This window comes from Peromyscus eremicus, chromosome 3 (assembly GCF_949786415.1).
Source record: "Peromyscus eremicus chromosome 3, PerEre_H2_v1, whole genome shotgun sequence".
NCBI classification, from domain to species: domain Eukaryota; kingdom Metazoa; phylum Chordata; class Mammalia; order Rodentia; family Cricetidae; genus Peromyscus; species Peromyscus eremicus.
This window is the reverse complement of record NC_081418.1, coordinates 126,080,715-126,098,955: the sequence shown is the minus strand read 5'-3', so window position 1 is coordinate 126,098,955 and position 18,241 is coordinate 126,080,715. Positions and strand designations below refer to the sequence as shown.

Sequence of the window (18,241 nt, the reverse complement as noted above, 5' to 3'; positions counted from 1 at the left end):
CGCTGTCTGTGAATATTCACAAAGTGGAAGGAGGTGTTTCCAGAAGGTAGATCGATCTTCAGAGGCACTTCACCGTGCTCTGTACCATCCATTCTCCAGCAGCGTCTCAGAGGAGCCTGGCATGGCTTTGTGGAGGTTTTCCACGTCCTTAGGAGGTTAGCTGGAGGAATGCCTTATTCCCTCTGAGTTCCCTCTCTGCAGTTAAAGCTTCCCTCTGCCCCTGTGCCCATCCCTCCTGTTTCTGTAGGTAGACTGACTCCAAGACACGGACTGACTGGAAGTCACGGACTCCTGGGGCTTTGTTTAGAGTTTTGGGGGAATGAATTACAGGAATTGGGTGATGGCTTTTGCCTTATACAAACTAGAAAGCAGCTAATGTCAAAGGTAGATTCCAAATGGGAAAACTGAGGTATCAGCCAGGTAAAAGGAGGCCACTTACCTAAGTTTCTATCTGTTTATAAGAGGCAAACATTTTAAAAACACCAATGAGAATAATGTCTGGTACAGGGGTGACTGCGACGTGAGCCCCACAGGGGAGTTGGGGGTACAGATGTTTAACGAGGTCATGAGAGGCCTGGATCCCACGCTTTGAGGCATCGAATCTCATGTCATCACTGCTGCCACGTCGCTGCCTGAGGTGTCTCCTTGGCAGTTTGGAAGGTTAGATACAGACTGGATCGATCCCAGTATCGATCACTTTGAAAGTGGGGATGCCATGAGCCTGCGAGGCTCTGCCTAAGTGCTGTGACTACAGAGTTTTGATGCCACTGGAATATTTTTAACTGGGACTAGGTAGGGGCAGGCATAGAAATATGTATCTAGCTCCAGCCTAATGGGTAGTTCTGCTGAGTGGTCCTCCTTGCACTAAGCAAGGAAGAGAAGCCTTGTAAGGAAAAAGGCAGAAAATGTCTATGGATTGGTTAGAACTTACCCAAGAAGTATTTTGGCTTTACACAGGAGTGCTGAGGTTGTGGTCAGTATGAGTTCACTGGATCCCAGGTCTTTAGAAGCTCTCCTGTCTGCCCCTTGCAGATGGTCACAGTGGGTGGTCACAGGCATCTGAGTATCAGCAATGTTCAGAAAATCTTAAGATCAAAAAGCTCATTTTGCTCTACTGTCCTACAGTCACTTTGGCCTGCAGAGAGGCAGGTTCTTGACTGTGTGCGTCTCACCCACTCCCAGCATGTCCCAGGAGAGAATCAGGCATCTTTGCGAGGTAGTGCATCGACATGGGGTATATGTGGCAGTGGGGTTGGGTATGTGTGGGGTCGCTGTCTTCTCTGCTTTCGGCCACTGTTGAGATCCATAATGGGATGTGCAGTGAACAAAGGTTGATGTGTTGACGTCTGAGGTTATCTGCTGAAATGCATGTGTGTAGCCACAGTGGATTATTCCAAGCTGACAGTTCCAATGAGAAACAAAGGAGAATATAAGAGTCCTCGCTTGGGTGCAGCCCACCGTTGTATTCTCTAACAGGATGGGGCTTGGGCTGGAGGATGGTGTGGATTGCTGCCATTGTCCCTAGAAAGCATGATTGAAGTGAGATGGACCACCAGCTAGACCCTTGAGACCCAGAGAACTCATCATGTCATAGCCGAGCCTGCAAACCACCCATCCATTTAATTTGCCAGATGCTAATAGACACTAGAGCATCCCAAATCAAAACATTCCACTTTTGCCTTATTTCTTCATTAGTCTAATTCCCATTGACCTCACGTCACAGCTGCAGCAATTTAGGAACATTGTAGCAGGGGAGCTGTTTCCATAAGCATTGTTAGGGAGGCTTTAAGGAAGAGTTGGCAGCGCACATGTGGCTTCTGCAGTTAGTGACACTGGGGTATGGCACTGTCAGGAAGGAATGCTTTGGGAAGATGGCTGAGTTCCTGAGACTCGGGAATGTTTATGGGAAATGTCTCTATCATTTATTATCCAAAGTTTTACCACCCAGATATTGGGTAGTGGGAATTTAGCAGTGGCCAGTGTGAGCCAGCTTCTCAAGAAACAGAGCAGGAGGATAAAGGGGAAGTCCTTTGCTCCAAAGGTAAAACTATAAAGGAAAAGATAGATCACAGGATGGGAGGATGTTTTCACAGATGTTGTCTGTGAAAGGGACTGTTCAGGGTATATCTAGAACTCTGAACACTCAAGGACACAGCCAGAGGGTTGGAGAGGCGCTCAGACAGTGGTGAAGAGCACTGGCTGCTCTTGCGGAGGGACCTGGGTTTAGTTCCCAGCACCCACATAGTGACTCTCAACCATTTTAACTACAGCTCCAGTGGACCCAATGCCCTCTTCTGGTCTCTGTGGGTACTGCATGTATGTGTAGCGTGTGCACAGGCAGAGCACTCATACACAAACAATAATAAAATCTAAAATCAGATGATGAGGACTACTGCACAACTCTGAGGATACATAAGACACATTACATTGGCTCCCTTAAAGGGTATGTGACTCTTAATAAAGCAACTATAAAATGAAGGTACTTGGAATAGAACGTATTCAACCACTCTGTAAGTATTGGAATGTTCTGTGTATATGTGTCTGTTTATGTTGCAACATTTGGCTAGGTAATGGTATCTCAGTTAGCAACCTTACTGATGATGTGAGGTCATTCCCAGCTCAGGGCGGTCTTAGCTGAGCTCTGTGCTGCAGTCCTGTTCTCAAGTGGGTGGTCTGGCATTGCTGTTCATTTCACCACCAGGATCAGCTGTTTTCATGAGAAAGAGATTGTCACCATGCATGTTGTACATTGAAATCTCTATAGAGCATGCATGGTGTGTGTGTGTGTGTGTGTGTGTGTGTGTGTGTGTGTGTGTGTGTACACACTTGTACACATGGGGCCAGTTGTGGCCTGGGGGTGAGGAGAGGAGAAAGGTGGACTTATAGATGGAGTCTGTCAACAGGGCAGAATCACTGGTGGCCACAGGCACATATATATGAGTGTCACACCAGGCTCAGACATTGTCATTGGCTTCTGTAGTTGCACTTACCGAGGCTCAGCATATAAGATATCCTTTGGCTGTGTGTGTGTGTGTGTGTGTGTGTGTGTGTGTGTGTGTGTGTGTGTGTTGAGACAGTGTCACGGTGTGTCTCTGGCTGTCCTGGAACTCACTGTGTAGTCCAGACTGTCCGTGAATTCTCAGAGATCCTCCTGCTTCCGCCTCCCCAGTGCTGACATTTAAAGACGTGCTCCACCTGCCCAGCTAAAGGGCAGCTCTTGAGTAGGAGTGAGAGGGTTTTCACGACGGCAAGTGTGGCTGGAGTGAGAGGAGGGGAGGGCACACAGCAAGCAACGGTCTCACATCAAGGTGTGCTTGTCTGGGCATACCTGGGCCTGCTCACCTGCCAGTGACCGGCTCTGTTACAGTCCTCTGAGGGGCACAGATATTGCAGATGTGCTCTTTTTGAGTCAGGTGGCATTTTGGGTTTTCCTTAATCCAGAGTGTGGCCTTGGGTATGTTGTTGACCCACTTTGGTGTCCGTTCTCCCCGAACGAAACTAGCAATAGAGCCCGCCTCACCACAAGTGGGTGGGCCAGTAGTGCCCGCCTGACAAGACTCCGGAAATAAACGTGCGTGCATCAAGCCTCTGCAGCACCTAACAGCTCTCAGGAGTCACTTCTGGATGCTCCCTGTGGTTGAGTCTTCATCCCAGGCCCAGTGGGCTGCTCTCTGCTTTGCATCCTCAGCATGGGCCTTATCTTCCCTTGGTCCTTGTCAATCTCCTGCAAAGCCGTTAGGATGGCAGAACTGCAGTTAAGATAGCCTGAGTATTAAAGTCAATCCAGGGAAGCGAGCGTGTGAGGATTTAAGGGTCCATCACACTTTCATATCTGCAGCTCCTGGGTGCTGAGATGCTGAGGGTGGGTGGTTGTGGCTGGGGTGGGTTGGAGGTATCTGCAACCCTCAGCCAGCCTCGTTTGCTCACGCAGTGGCTCTGTGTCAGCTCTAGTGCAAAAGCTGAGGGCCAGTCCCAGGCGAGGGCAGCACGCCTGCCTATCCGCTCTCCTCGTCAGACCTCTGGGAATGGAGACTTAGGACCACGTCCACCCACTCCCAGAGTTGACATGGCTTGAGCTACACACCGTGAGGAAAACTGCCGAGGTAGAATCGTGAGCACCTGATGGCATGCCAGCTTCTTCACACCGTCCTTGGATCTCAGTGTTTTTGTTTGTGCCAGCATGGAGGCAGCATTTCCCTTCTCCTTCTCCCTCCCTTCCAGGCAGAGAGCACAGGAATCTAGGCTCGCCCTCACACTTGTGATGCGTGTAGTCAGCGTGCAGATGTGTGGCTGCAGGAATGTCACCCGGTCCATTAAGCTGCAGCCAGAGCTTGTGCCCCGGCACTCCGCTGTGCGCTCAGGGCTCATTTCTGGACCTTTGAAGTGGCCGCCAGCCTTTCATCTTCCCTCATTTTCACTTAATGACAGCCCGGCCTTTGATCAGCCCAGTTTTCGTCTGTCTTTGGCTTCAGGCTTAGTCGATTGGAGGTAAGCAGAGACCTTAAATAGGCCTGAAAGTGCCCGGCTTTTATGAGCACAATGACTACTTAACCTTCATATCTTAAGCAAATATACGGAAGGGGGGCTGGCCCTTCCTGGCCTCTCGGTGATAGCCTTTGCTCGCCGGTAGTGTAAACTGAGAAAGAGGCCTGAGTGTGGAGGGCGGAGAGAAACCGAGATACCGCATCCTGTCCCCCCACCCCAGCCCCCAGCCCCCAGTTTCAAGTTGCAGTGGCCCATCCCCCACCCCAATCTTTATGTCTTCATAGGAAGCTTGTCTGCATGCTGGGGAAGATTGTGCTGGACGTGCACCCCGTGCGCAGTGTTTCTTTTCCAATGAGAGGCTCTTGTTTATCATTGAATTGTCCATTGTTATGGGATGTGGTGTGTATAAAGTTCTCTTCCATGAGGTGTATCTTTTGCATAACGATTGCAGACTTTGAATTAATATTAAAATCTTGGGAATAATCTATATCCTATGGAAAAATAGCTCACAAATGCAGTTCTGTGATGGAGCTTGGCTAGCATGTGTGAAGCTGGCATGCACCCCCAACATTGAGTCACCGAATTACAGAGTCATGTGATCTTTCTGCACCATCGTATTTTAATTGTGTGTGTGTGATGTGTATGGTGTGTGCATGTATATGTGTATAGTCTTTTCTCTCCCTCAACTTTTACATTGGCTCCGGGGATTGAACTTGGCAGTCAGGCTCGCATTGCTGGATCACCAGCAACTTTACCCCACTGAGACTTCTTGCTACTGTACAATCATTTCCTTTAAAATTTTATTTCTTATTGTGTATGTGTGTGTATAAGATATGGGGGACGTGTGCATGCCATGGCATGTGTGAAGATCAGAGGACATCTTTGTGAGTCAGTTCTCACCTTCCACCTTTACATGGGATCTGAGGATCTCAGCAGGCCTTCCACCTTTACATGGGATCTGAGGATCTCACTCAGGCCTTCCACCTTTACGTGGATCTGAGGCTCTCATGCAGGCCTTCCACCTTTACATGGGATCTGAGGATCTCACTCAGGCCTTCCACCTTTACGTGGATCTGAGGCTCTCATGCAGGCCTTCCACCTTTACATGGGATCTGAGGCTCTCACTCAGGCCTTCCACCTTTACGTGGATCTGAGGATCTCACGCAGGCCTTCCACCTTTACATGGGATCTGAGGATCTCACGCAGGCCTTCCACCTTTACGTGGATCTGAGGATCTCACTCAGGCCTTCCACCTTTACGTGGATCTGAGGATCTCACTCAGGCCTTCCACCTTTACGTGGATCTGAGGATCTCACTCAGGCCTTCCACCTTTACGTGGATCTGAGGCTCTCACTCAGGCCTTTCCACCTTTACATGGGATCTGAGGATCTCACGCAGGCCGTCGGGAACTGGCAACTGCTTTTACACGCTGGGCCACTGTCAGCCTCCTGATTCTTAACAGAAAATAAATATTTATTCCTATGTATGGAATTAGTTGTTTGGCCCTCATATGAATCTTCACTAAACATTTAACACTTTATCCAGTTAGCAAGTGTACTCTTATTTCCTATTTATTTTTAGTTTTATTTCAGACATAGGGCCTTGCTGTGTAGCCTAGACTGGCATTGCCCTTACTCTGTGGTCCAGACTGATTGCAGACTGCATCGATCCTTTTGCCTCAGTTCCTAAGTGCTGAGATACAGGCAGGAGCCATTCCAGCTCACTGGGAAGTCTTAACACGGCCCCTGCCGCAGAACCAGGGCTCTTGAGTTTACAGGGGGAGAATGAGGGGCTGAGGTCCGACTCGGGTAGAATATTTCCTTCAGTGCATGGTCCTGGCTTCAGTCTCCAGCACCATAGAACCATACCGATGAATTAATGAAAAATAAAAACAAAATGAGGTCTAGTACATCTGTATGGATCCCATGATTATCACTCCATCTTTCTTCTTCCCTTCTCTTTTTTTTTTAAATGCTAGGGCTGGAATCTAGGGCCACTCCATGCTAGGCCGGTGCTCTGCTACCAGCCTCACCTGGCCCTCTGTCTGTGGCTTTAATGCAGGCCAAGCAAAAAAGCGAGCCCTCTGTTGCAGCCACCCTGGTCTTGGACACATGTCGCCCTTGTCTTCTGTCTTTATACATGCAGCTGTCCTCGTCTGGAACGCCTGGACCCACCCCCACGTCCAAGGACACAGACTCTGCTGCTAGTTCTCAGAGCTAGAGTTGCTGCCTCGTAGCTAATGTCCACAGCCTGCCCTCTCTCCCTGCCTCTCCTGACGGCTTTCCCTTCATAGTAATGTTTCAGAGCTGCCCCCATTGTGGTTCTTAAATGGGCTATTAGTTTTCAGTGCTGCTGTGACAGAATACCCTGATAAAAAGCAAGTTGGGGAAGAAAGGGTTTATGTGTGTGGCTTACAGTTCCAGAGGGGATGCTGCTGTCAGTCATGTTGAGGAAGGCGGGGCAGCAGGAGTGTGAGTCTGGCTTGGCCGTCAGAAAACAGAGATCCAGTTTCACCCACACACAGGAAGTAAGGCCAGCCTATACAAACTCCAAAGCCTGCCAATGATGGCGTCCTTCCTTCAGCAAGGCTCCACCTCCTGAAGGTTCCATTACTTCTCAAAACAGTGTCACTACCTGGGGACCAAGTGTTCAAACACATGAATCCACAGAGGACATTTCACATTCAAACCACAGTATAAGGTAACTGTCAAAATGCATGTGGAAAAGGAAGCTCTTGGGCTCCCCAGTGGTTTTTGTTGTTGTTGTTTTGTTTTGTTTTTGTGTTTTTGTTTTTTTCCAGCAGCGGTATTAATACTTCCTTGAGCTGAGCAGTAGTGGTGCACGCCTTTAATCCTAACACTTTGGAGGCAGAGGCAGGTGGATCTTCTGAGTTTGAGGCCAGCCTGGTCTACACATCGAGTTCCAGGACAGCTAGGACTACACAGAGAAACCCTGTCTTGAAAAAACAAAAACAAACAGGCATACAGAAAACTTTCTGGAACACTTCTGCCCAGGATAGAGGGCAAGGATGGGGAGGGTGAGGTCAGTGTCCATCACTCATTTGCCTGAACTCTGTGGACCACTTATTCAGCAGACAGTCATGATCACTTGCTGTGTTCCGGGAGGTATAAGCCAGCCCCAGCTTGTGCTGGCCCATCATCTCTCCATACCCACAGGAGAGCGGTTTTAGGACTCCCTGGATGGAGTCAGTTCCTGATGGCAGTACCAGCACAGTGCTGTGAGAGAGGCCGGCCTGGTGTTTTGTTCAGACAGAGTCCTGGTGTGAATGAACCCTGTGCATATTCGATATCCACAGTTTCTAAAAAATACTTTAGATCCACACTTGGTTGGATGTGGGACATGACTCGGGAGGGTGGAGGGCCCACAGTGACAGGGTTTCTCTGTGTAGCTTTGGAGCCTGTCCTGGAACTCTCTCTGTAGACCAGGCTGGCCTCGAACTCACAGAGATCCGCCTACCTCTGCCTCTGGAGTGCTGGGATTAAAGATGTGCACCACCACTGCCCGGCTCAGATAGTTTTTAAAAGGAGAAACACAAATGGCCAGTAACACTGTTAGAGAAATGTGAATTAAAACTACTCTGAGATTCCATCTCATTTTTGTCAGCCTGGCTAAAACCAAGAAAACAAATGACAACAAATGCTGGAGAGGATATAGGGGAAAAGGAACCCAAATGCTGGAGAGGATATAGGGGAAAAGGAACTCAAATGCTGGAGAGGATATAGGGGAAAAGGAACCCAAATGTTGGTGGGAGCACAAACCGGAAACTAGGTGTGGAGGTTTCCCTGAAGGTTGAAACTAGAACTGCTATATGACTCAGCTGTACTGCCCCTGGGCATATACCCGAAGGACTTTAAGTCCCATTACAGAGATGCTTAGACATTCATGTTCATTGCTGCTCTCTTCACAGTGGCCAGGAAATGGAGCCAGCCTAGATGTCCATCCATAGATGAATAGATACAGGATATGTGGGGCATATGCATGGTAGAGTTTTATTCAGCTGTAGAAAGAAATGAAATTTGCAGACATGGGTAGATCTGGCAATGACTGTAAAGTGAAGTAATTCATTCAGAAAAATCAATACTGCATATTTTCTCTCTTGTGAATACTAGGCTTTGTGTGTGTGTGTGTGTGTGTGTGTGTGTGTGTGTGTGTGTGTGTGTGTTGTCAGTATAGCCATGAAACTATGAAGGAGACTATGGGGGTTCTGGGGGGAGGGAAAGAGATGGACATTGGTGGGATTAGATGCAAGAGATGAAATGACATCACTGAATAGGACTTCAGAGGGATTCTGGGATTCTGAAGTCCCTTCCGAAAGCATGTTCTCCACTGATTTGTGGAGATCCCTTTAGGCTTTGCTTGCCAAAGGTCACACCTCTCCTCATTGTCTTACGGGGGGCTAATCTTTCAACCCATGAACCTTGGGGGCAGACCTCATCTTGGTTGGTCTGTGTATTTCTGGGCCTCTGTAGGTTTACATTGTCTTTGTCTCAGGTGTAGAGATTTCCTAGAAAGTCGTCAGGTAGCTGCCCCCAGGTCACACCACTGGCTCTGGAGATCACTTGGAGTACTCATTGACCCCTGCTTCTGGTCGCTGTGTCCCTGGCCTTTTCTGTTAGTTGGAAGAAGCAGCCAACAGAGCAGGAAGAGAGTGTTGTCAGTGGGCTCCTTGGTCTTGTCCTCAGTGGGACTGTGTCTGCTGACAGTACCGTAGGCTACCTGTTTTGGGCTGGGAAGCTTCTTCTAAGTTCTCCGATTCTCATGGTAAATGAAGAAGGGAAGCTTTTTCTAAGTTCTCCAGTTCTCATGGTAAATGAAGAAGGGAAGCTTTTTCTAAGTTCTCCGATTCTCATGGTAAATGAAGAAGGGAAGCTTTTTCTAAGTTCTCCAGTTCTCATGGTAAATGAAGAAGGGAAGCTTTTTCTAAGTTCTCCAGTTCTCATGGTAAATGAAGAAGGGAAGCTTTTTCTAAGTTTTCCGATTCTCATGGTAAATGAAGAAGGGACGGACGCTCGGGGGATGAAGCGACCACTGTGAGCGCACGGCTCCATTTCAGAGCCTACTCTGTACATGTCCCTGTCTCTGGGCCAGGATGAATGAGAAGCCCAATGCCCCAGAGGCAGCCTGACCAGCTGTGCACCTCAGGTTAGGTGCTGTTTCGAGGGTCCCTGTCCCATCCCAGTACATGGGAGGAAGGAAAGGTTGGGTTTCCAGTCTATCCATTCCCAAGATTCTGTGTTCTCCCCCAGTGGTCAATGATGGACTTCAAGTTGCCCACCCTCCTGGAACTGTAACCCCACCTCAGATGCTAGACCTTTCTGTGTGGTGGAGGGGCTTGCTGAGCAGCTCTGTGGCATTTCAACAAAACACTGACAGTTTGCAAAGGCCATAGCATGTCCTCTCTACCTGACCGTGGTACATCCTGACCCTCAAGCCATCTCTTATGGAGAAGAGGTCTGAGCCAGGGCTTTGTCTCTTATACTCATTCACCAGCACTTCCTAAATATTGGGAATGGAGTCTGATTCCAGAACCTTCTGCAGATAGTTTTCTTCTTTAGATCCCTTTCTTCTCCAGGACCTCCTCCATTTGGGAGGGCTCCTCAGTGTACTGAGAGTGAAGGGGCCTGAGCCACCTTTGTCTTGCTGGCACTTGTGGCCACGGAGGACATGTGACACATAGGACCACTGCCAAATGTGCTTGGGTTCAGGTGGACACCAAGTCTGTACAGCCAGAAGCAGGCTTGTCCACCAGGAAGCTCTACTGTCTCGCTCTGCTGAGGCCCCTCTGAGCAGGGAAGGAGGACGCAGAGAGAAGATGCTGGCTAAGTGAGGATTAGAAAGCAGAGACGCCAACAGGTGTTCGGCTATTTTGAGTCCCAGTTAAGATTTATGAAGCCCAAACTCAGCTTTAGGGCTAGACTCCAGTTTTGTAAACTGGATGTAACCCAGTGTGGAACTGAGTTTGGGGGTGGGAAAGTTTAGCAACCATTAAAGGTTTCTGCATGCATGGTGACCCGAAACAATCCAAATGGAGAAGCATGCAGAATCTAAGGTGTCTCTGGCCATGCTTATCCAGGTCACATCATGTGAATTCACTGAGCTTGGTTCTGAGCATACAAATGGGTATATTCCATCACACCATGCACAATGCTGGCAAACTCTGGAAAACACCGTGGCTCATATTGGAGATGACTGTGTTATGATCCTTCGGCTTCTTACTGCACATACCCCCGAGTTTTCTGTTCTTATGGAGACTAAATATGGAAAACAAAGATTTTTAACATTTTCCTGCCGTCATTCTTCAGCATGTATTAAAGTAGTATCTTGGCTAGAGAGATGGCTTGGTGGTTAGGAGTGTGTACTGTTCTTTCTTGCAGAGGATCAGAGTTCAGTCCCATCACCCATATCATGTGGCTCACGACCATCTGTAAGTCCAGTCCTAAAGGAGCCAACACACTTTCTGGCCTCCATGGGCACTGCATGCACATGGTGCCCACATGCAGAACACCAGTACGCATAAAATAAAAGTATATACATTTTTTTAAAAATTACTCTCTTTGCTTTGTATTATATTTGATTTTGAAAACTCTGCTTGAATTACTGATGAGTTTCATGTAAAATAGCTAAATGAAATTTGATTTGGGATTAGGATAGAATTTCTAGCACTTTCTGAAATGGCTCCAAAAAAACCTTTTCCCTTTCCCATCTTGTACTACATATTTATGCAAAGCAGCATTCTCAGCAGTGACAGCTGATAAAATGAAAATACTGATCAGTCCTGAAAGATGTTGAGGAATATTCAGTCAAGATTTAACTGTTTATTAAATTTAAATGAGATGTACATCCATCTCATTAGCCTGCAATTTACTTTCATCTATAATAGATGGTAGAATCATATGTATACCAAAGAATTGTTCTATAATACATTTCTTTTTTTTCTCTTCTTCTCTCTCTATTTTTTTTTTTTATTTTCAAGACAGGATTTCTCTGTGTAGCTCTAGCTGTCCTGGAACTCTCTTTGTAGACCAGGCTAGCCTCAAACTCACAGAGCTCCAGGCACTGGGATTAAAGGCATGCACCACCACACTTAGTTTACAATACATTTCTTTCTTTTTCTTTCTTTTTTTTTTTCTTTCCAAGACAGGGTTTCTCTGTGTAGTTTTGGTGCCTGTCCTGGATCTTGCTCTGTAGACCAGGCTGGCCTCAAACTCACAGAGATCGGCCTGGCTCTGCTTACCAAGTGCTGGGATTAAAGGCGTGTGCCACTGCCACCCAGCTACAATACATTTCTTAATGATTATTATTCATAAATATTTTTATACTTAATTTATATATGTATGTACTTGGGTCATGTAAAAGTTTCTTGGGCCAAAAGAGTTTGTGAGTAAAAGTTTAAAAAGCCCTAAGGCTGCAGAAATGGGCCAGTGGTTATAGCATTAACTGCTCTTGCAGAGGACTGGAGTTCTGTTCCTAACACCCAGGCCAGGAGGCTCATGACCACCTGTAACTCCAGCTCCAGGGAATCTGATGACCTCTTCTAGCCTCCATAGGCAGCTGCATGCTCACACTTGGCAGTCACTCATATTCAATGCATGCAAAAATAAATCTTTGAAAGCAAGCAAGCGAGCTCTGCCCTAGACAGCCTTTCCTACAGCTTGTTCATCTGCTTTTACCTGGGGGAGCGTCCTTTGTGGTGCGGTAACAGGTTTGACATTAAGAGCCTCTTGGTGGCAGGCCCACCCAAGTTGCCACATCATGCACTTCTGGAGTCACTGTTAGAAGCTGTGCTCTGAAGGAGAGGGCAAGGTCTTTACTGTTACTCCAGGGACTACAGATGGTTTTACACAGTATGGACTGGTTGCCTCCGCTAATGGCACTGTCTGGGTATGATTGTAGCAGTTTTGTCTTCAAAGTATTTTAGTACCTTTTGATATTCAAATTAACTTTTCTCCTCTGTGTTTAAAAGTGACTTTAGTGCAGTGGATGTTGAGAACTATAAGTGTCATTTGGTTGAGATTTTTTAAAAAGATATTTGATGCTCTGTGTGTGTGTGTGTGTGTGTGTGTGTGTGTGTGTGTATACCATGTACATGTAGTGCCTGCAGAGGCCAGAAGAGGGCATCTTATCTCTTGGAGCTGAAGTTACAGGTGATTGTGAGGCACCCAACATGGGTGTTGGGAACTGAACTCTGGAAGAGTAGGAAGTGCTCTTAACCCCAATGCCATCTCTCCTTCCCCTTGTTGAGAATTAACAAAAACAAACACTGTTGTCTTCTATCCTCTGTGGAATTTTAGATGCTTAAACAGGGTAAGACTGTGGACATTGTCCAGTCCTCATGGACCAATGGTGTCTGAACCCCTCCCCGCACCCCCCCCCCCCCCCCCCCATCTGCAGACAGCCAGAGTGTCTCTGAGAAGTCTCTGGCTCAGCCAGTGGACACCATGCTTCTTGGGCTCTGCATCTGGGTTTGGAGTACAGTGTGCATCTCTGTGCTTTTTCTGGTGACACTGGGGGGGGGGGGGTGTCTGCCCTCTTCACAGCGGCCCGTTTTGCTCCTCCTGGCCTGGGTGGTCCTTGTCTGAAAGTGGCCTCAGTTCCATGGGCTGCCCTCAGCTCAGCCAGGCCACCAGGCTCTCCAGCTGAGGCCTGTTTCAGCCTGTCACAAGTTCCCCTGTGGCCCTCCAATGACCTTTCTCTGTTGTTAGCTGAAGGCCATTCAGGTGCTCTTTCTCCCCAGTCTCGATGTAGCTCAGCAGTCAAGGCCTGCTCGGGGATGGACCCGACATGGCCACACTGGCCTGGCTGGCCTGGCAGGCTCTGGTTGGCAGAGCTCAGCCTTCTGGTTTGAGATCTGGCTGGGAGCACTGGGGGCGTGGTTCTGAGCCGCAATGTGAAAGGTGCTTTTGTTTTAACCGGAGGGAGTGCTGGAGGACAAGGGCTTGGTCACTGAGCAGTAGAAGAGTGGGCCAGATTTGTGCTGTGACAGACAGTGTGTCACATCTTTTATCTCTCCTGGCTTGGGCCTGCTCACCGAGTTGCCCAACGTCCCTTTTAAAACACAGAAGTGAACAGGACAGCCACAGCTGAACTGTTGAAAAGAGGCCAATTCCACTTCACCTTCAGCCCAGCTGTTCCTCCCTGTGATGGAGATCATTATTTAAAAGAAAATACATGTGCCTCAGCTGCCTGGGCCCCTGCCCCACATGGCCTAGGAGAGGGTTGTGCAATGTCAAAGGGCAGATCTTGTACTGGGGTGCCTTCTGTCCCGCCGAGACAGTGACATCAGCCTGGTCACCATGGCTGTGGTCAGACGGGAGACACACACTAGTGCAGCCGAGTGGTTGGTGTGGGGAGCTGTGGTTTGATGTTTTGACTTTAGGTTCAAACATGGCGAAGGGCGTGTGGGGGAAGGGAAGTGCTGAGAGCAGTAAGCTGTGGAGCAAGTTGAAGGTTAGTTGTTGGAAGCTGGTGCAGCTGGCCGTGGTGGCACGCTCCTGTAATCCCAGTTGAGGCTGTGACAGGAAGAAGAGGAGTTTGAGGCCAGCCTGTGCCACATGGTGAGACCCGGTCTCAACCAGTGAGTGAGCAAGAGAGCGAATATACACTGCTGTTCTGAAAGTTAAGTTCTGTGTTTTGTTGACTGAGAAAGGCGAGGAAGCAGCAGCCAGTTGGTAGCAAGTGTCTGGCCATTGCCACTGTGTCCGGAAAGTGGTGTCTTAGAATCCTTCACATACAGGATTTCAGATGAGGCTGTGCGCTGGTCTCCCCCTGTCCCCGCATTCCAGCGTGACTTTGATGCGACTGCTCATGTATGGCATCATGGTAGAGCTGTGTCTTTTTCCTCCCCACCCCGTGCGTGCATGCGTGTGTGTGTGTGTGTGTGTGTGTGTGTGTGTGTGTGTGTGTGCACAGTACCAGGGATGGTGCCAGGGCCCTGTGTGTCCCAGGGCAGTGCTTGGCCTTCAGCCCTTTCCTTTCTATTAATTTTTTTTCCTTTAAAATAAATATATGCTGATACTTAACGAAATACTGGGCCAAAAGAAACTCTTGCTTGTCTTCCATTGGGGGATGATGTTTAAGGAGTGCTTCTGCGCTGTGGTGAGTGGAGTAGCAGGTATATAGATAGCATTTGCATGTGCCTGGAGTTTACCCTCAGCGATAGTGCTAGGGATGGAACTCGGGGTCTCAAATGTCCTAGGCAGGTGCTCTGCCTCCAGCCGCTGCTGAGATCATTCTACCTCCTCTGCCACATACAAGAGCATAGCAAATGGGCTCCAAAACATGAGCGTGGGACAGCTTCCCTTGTGGGGGACAGGAGGTGGGGGTGTGGGGGTGGACCCAAAGATGAGCAGAAGGGTGTCGCTGGCCAGATCCGGTCACCACTGAAGATCGTTGCCCTTCCTTCAGCTTCGAGTTAGGGAGGTGTTGGTCTGGCTAACAGAAGACATGCTTCCTGTCTGCAGCTCACCGAGCAAGCCATTCGCTTTACCCTGGTCATGTGTTACCTCATCCATGTAGTGAGACTGCAACGGTGCTCATGGGGTCCCAGTGCTGCAGGGGTCCTCCAGTTCCTTCAGGGTCCTTAGTCCCCACTCCATTCCTGGAAAACCTGTGGTCTTTTCTTCCTTTGTGCCCGCCTCTGAAGCGCCATCCTGTGTGAACTTCAAATGGAGTAAACACCGTCCTTTAAAGACGGCCACAGCCTGAGGGCACGGAGCCAAGTGCTTTCTCCACCAAGCATGTGCTGTATAGCCACTGAGTGCCTGGCCTCTCTGTGGGTAACTTCCCAAGTGATGGGGCCTCTGTGTGGCTTCTGTCCTGAGGCTGGGCCGCCCCATAGCTGCTGTCCTGAATGACTGCTCCTTTTTTGGACCCCTTGGAACTTGTTGCTGCGGTGATTGTTTCCATAGCAATGTCTGTTGTCCCAGCAGGCAGCTGATGAAACGGCTCCCGAAACTCTGGGGTCCGTGCTGAGCCCACGTCCTTCCCACTCCTTGGCCCTGCCAGGGGTGTTGGGAAACACTGGGCACAGAGTGTGGACCGTGTGGGCCACTTGGTGTGGGTTGGTTTGCAGGGATAGTGACTTTCTGGGGTTTCATGGGTTCTTTGTCTGCTCGCCAGATTCTTAAAGAGGCATCTCTGCTCTGTAGAGGAAGAAGCCCAAGAAACAGGGCTGGGGAAGGGGGCAAGAGGCCAGGGAAGGAGTGAAGCTCGCACCTTCTCGAGGTCTGAGGACGAACACTGCTTAACCTTGTTTTCGGGAACCAGAGGTTAGCAGAAAGGAAGCTGAGGTCCACCCAGATCAGCCAGAGTCTGAGAGAGTGGCAGGGTGGTCCAGGAGTCCATGTCGAGCTATTCTGTGCAATATGGAAAGTTCCAGTTTGCCCTGTGGCCAGAAGCCTTACAAGAAATCCTGCCAGGGGGTGTATTACAGGTCACTGTATATTTGCAAGTTTATATCTTGCTCTCTAAACTGGCAGAGTTTTTTATTTTTCCTGGTGGATTCTCAGAAGGCCTTTCCCTCCCTCCTTCTACCTAACAAAATCGCATTTGTCGCCTGTGACGCCTGTTTGACAGCCGCACATTAGTGAGGACATGAAAGGAAGTGAGTGGTCACAAAGGTGGCTTTTCTTGGGTACCACAGCACCTCCGATGAAGTCGACTTCATGCTAATACGAGTGTTAATTGTGACCGGTGGAAATAAGATTGGTCAGGCCCCAGAAGCCAATGTGTACTGCCCAACAGAAGGGTTTCTTTGTGTGAAGGAGTCAGCCCGCCCACTCAAAGTAATTATAACTCCTGTTATACATTTTAGAAGATACAAACCCCATAGTATTTGAAAGGCCATGCTTGTCTTGATTCACAACCAGGCACAAATTTATCTCTCAGCTCAAAGCCCCTGACAACAGCCCAGAAAGTCAGACCTGTCAAAGCAGATCTGTGTCAGAGCCCTTGTGAGCACCTAGCCTTGAAACACATTCTGAGAGTTGCAGCTTGGGGATGGAGAGGTGGATCAGTGGTTAAGAGCACTTGCTGCTCTTCCAGAGGACCTGGGTTCTGTTCCCAGTACCCATGCCGGACAGCTTACAACTGCCTGTAACTCCAGCTCCAGGGGATCCAACAACCCCTCCTGGCCTCCATGGGCATTGTGTACACACACACACACACACACACACACACACTAAAATTTCAAAAAATGTAATAAAAACAGCAAAATCAGCTTGTCAACAGTGGTTTTATGCACTTTCTTAAAGATATAAGATTGGATTCCCGAGAATCAAAGGGCCTTCCGAGTTTTAACTTCCCTTTGGGGATTGCTCACGATCAGTTTTCCACTCTTGGCTGTTTATAGCAACTTTTCTATTTAAACTCTACCCTAAAGAGCTAGTGCTGGCAAACCTCGTTGATGTCAAATGTCCCCTGCTTGGCAGTGGACGCATGCCCAGACCATGTTCTGAGAATGGCAGGCTGCCTGCTGTATTGCCAAAACTTTCCACAGAGAGAAGTTCTGCAAGGGGCCGGGCAGGGGGCCAGGGAGCTAGGGGACCGTGGAGACCACAATGGGGGTGCTTTTCCTGCTGGCAATAACATCCCCGTTCTCTTTACATAGGTGAAGCTTCTCTCAGGGGAGAACCCAGAATGCAGACCCTCCCGGTGGCCTCTGCCCTCAGCAGTCACCGCACAGGCCCACCCCCCATCAGCCCCAGCAAGAGGAAATTCAGCATGGAACCCGGGGACAAAGACCTCGACTGTGAAAACGATCACGTCTCCAAGATGAGCCGTATCTTCAGCCCCCACCTGTAAGTTCTGCCCCTCTGGGCTCATGCTTGCTCAGGGCCGGGCTGTGTTTCCTTTCAAAACCTTTCTGCCCCAACACGTCATTATGATTTCCTGCGTGTTGATAAGAGGACATTGCATGCAGGAAGGTGTCAACCTGACTTTAGTGACCGGGCCAGAGATGAAATCTGATTTCCTCTCAACTGCTATAACCTCTCCCTCATGGAGGCCAGCAGCCCTTAGGACCTCCTGTGGGCACGGTCTGGAGAACCTGTCTTGGTGCCTCTGCTGGCCAGTATGCAGATTGATAGTGGGTGTCTGTCTTTACACACCCAAGAAATGACAGCGAGTACCTGTGAAGACTGGGGTGTGTGTGTGTGTGTGTCCAGTACTGTGTCCTGGGGAGCAAGCACCCCTTTGTGCCTGTGGCTCATCACAACTGGAGTTAGCCTGGAGCGATGGTAAGAGCCCTCTTGGTGTCAGGAGACTAAATTCTGATTCTTGATTGGCATTGGCCTAGTGTCTTCTCTGTCACTTGCGCTTGCTTGCTTCCCTTCCTTCCTTCCTTCCTTCCTTCCTTCCTTCCTTCCTTCCTTCCTTCTAAGATTTTATTTATTTTTATGTGCATTGATATTTTGCCCGAATGTATATCAGTGTGAAGGTGCCAGATTCATTGGAACTGGAGTCACAGACAGTTGTGAGCTGCTATGTGGGTGCTGAGAATTGAACCTGTGTCCTCTGGAAGAGCAGCCAGTGCTCTTAACTGCTGAGCCATCTCTCCAGCCCATCTCCTAAGACCATTTCAACATGAAGGGGCTTAAAGCTGAAGTTCTCTGAATTTGTGCTGTGGTATGGCTGGCCCTGGTTAAGGCAGTGCAGGCCATTTTGCATTTTCAGGACTTGGTGGGCCCTGGATGTCTGAGCTGTGGCAGTTGTGTAGCCAGACCATGTCCCCAGGTAC

The 18,241-nt window shown here is 48.9% G+C and overlaps 1 protein-coding gene across 2 annotated transcripts in view; it reads left to right on the top strand.

The window, feature by feature from the left end:
* Positions 1 to 18,241, top strand: part of Vgll4 (vestigial like family member 4) — a 119,502-nt gene that overhangs the window by 69,429 nt on the left and 31,832 nt on the right. For both annotated transcript variants that reach the window (XM_059258395.1, XM_059258394.1), the window contains one exon: positions 17,114 to 17,303. In XM_059258395.1, the coding sequence (XP_059114378.1) occupies positions 17,114 to 17,303 (190 nt within the window). The remainder of the gene's footprint in view (positions 1 to 17,113; positions 17,304 to 18,241) is intronic.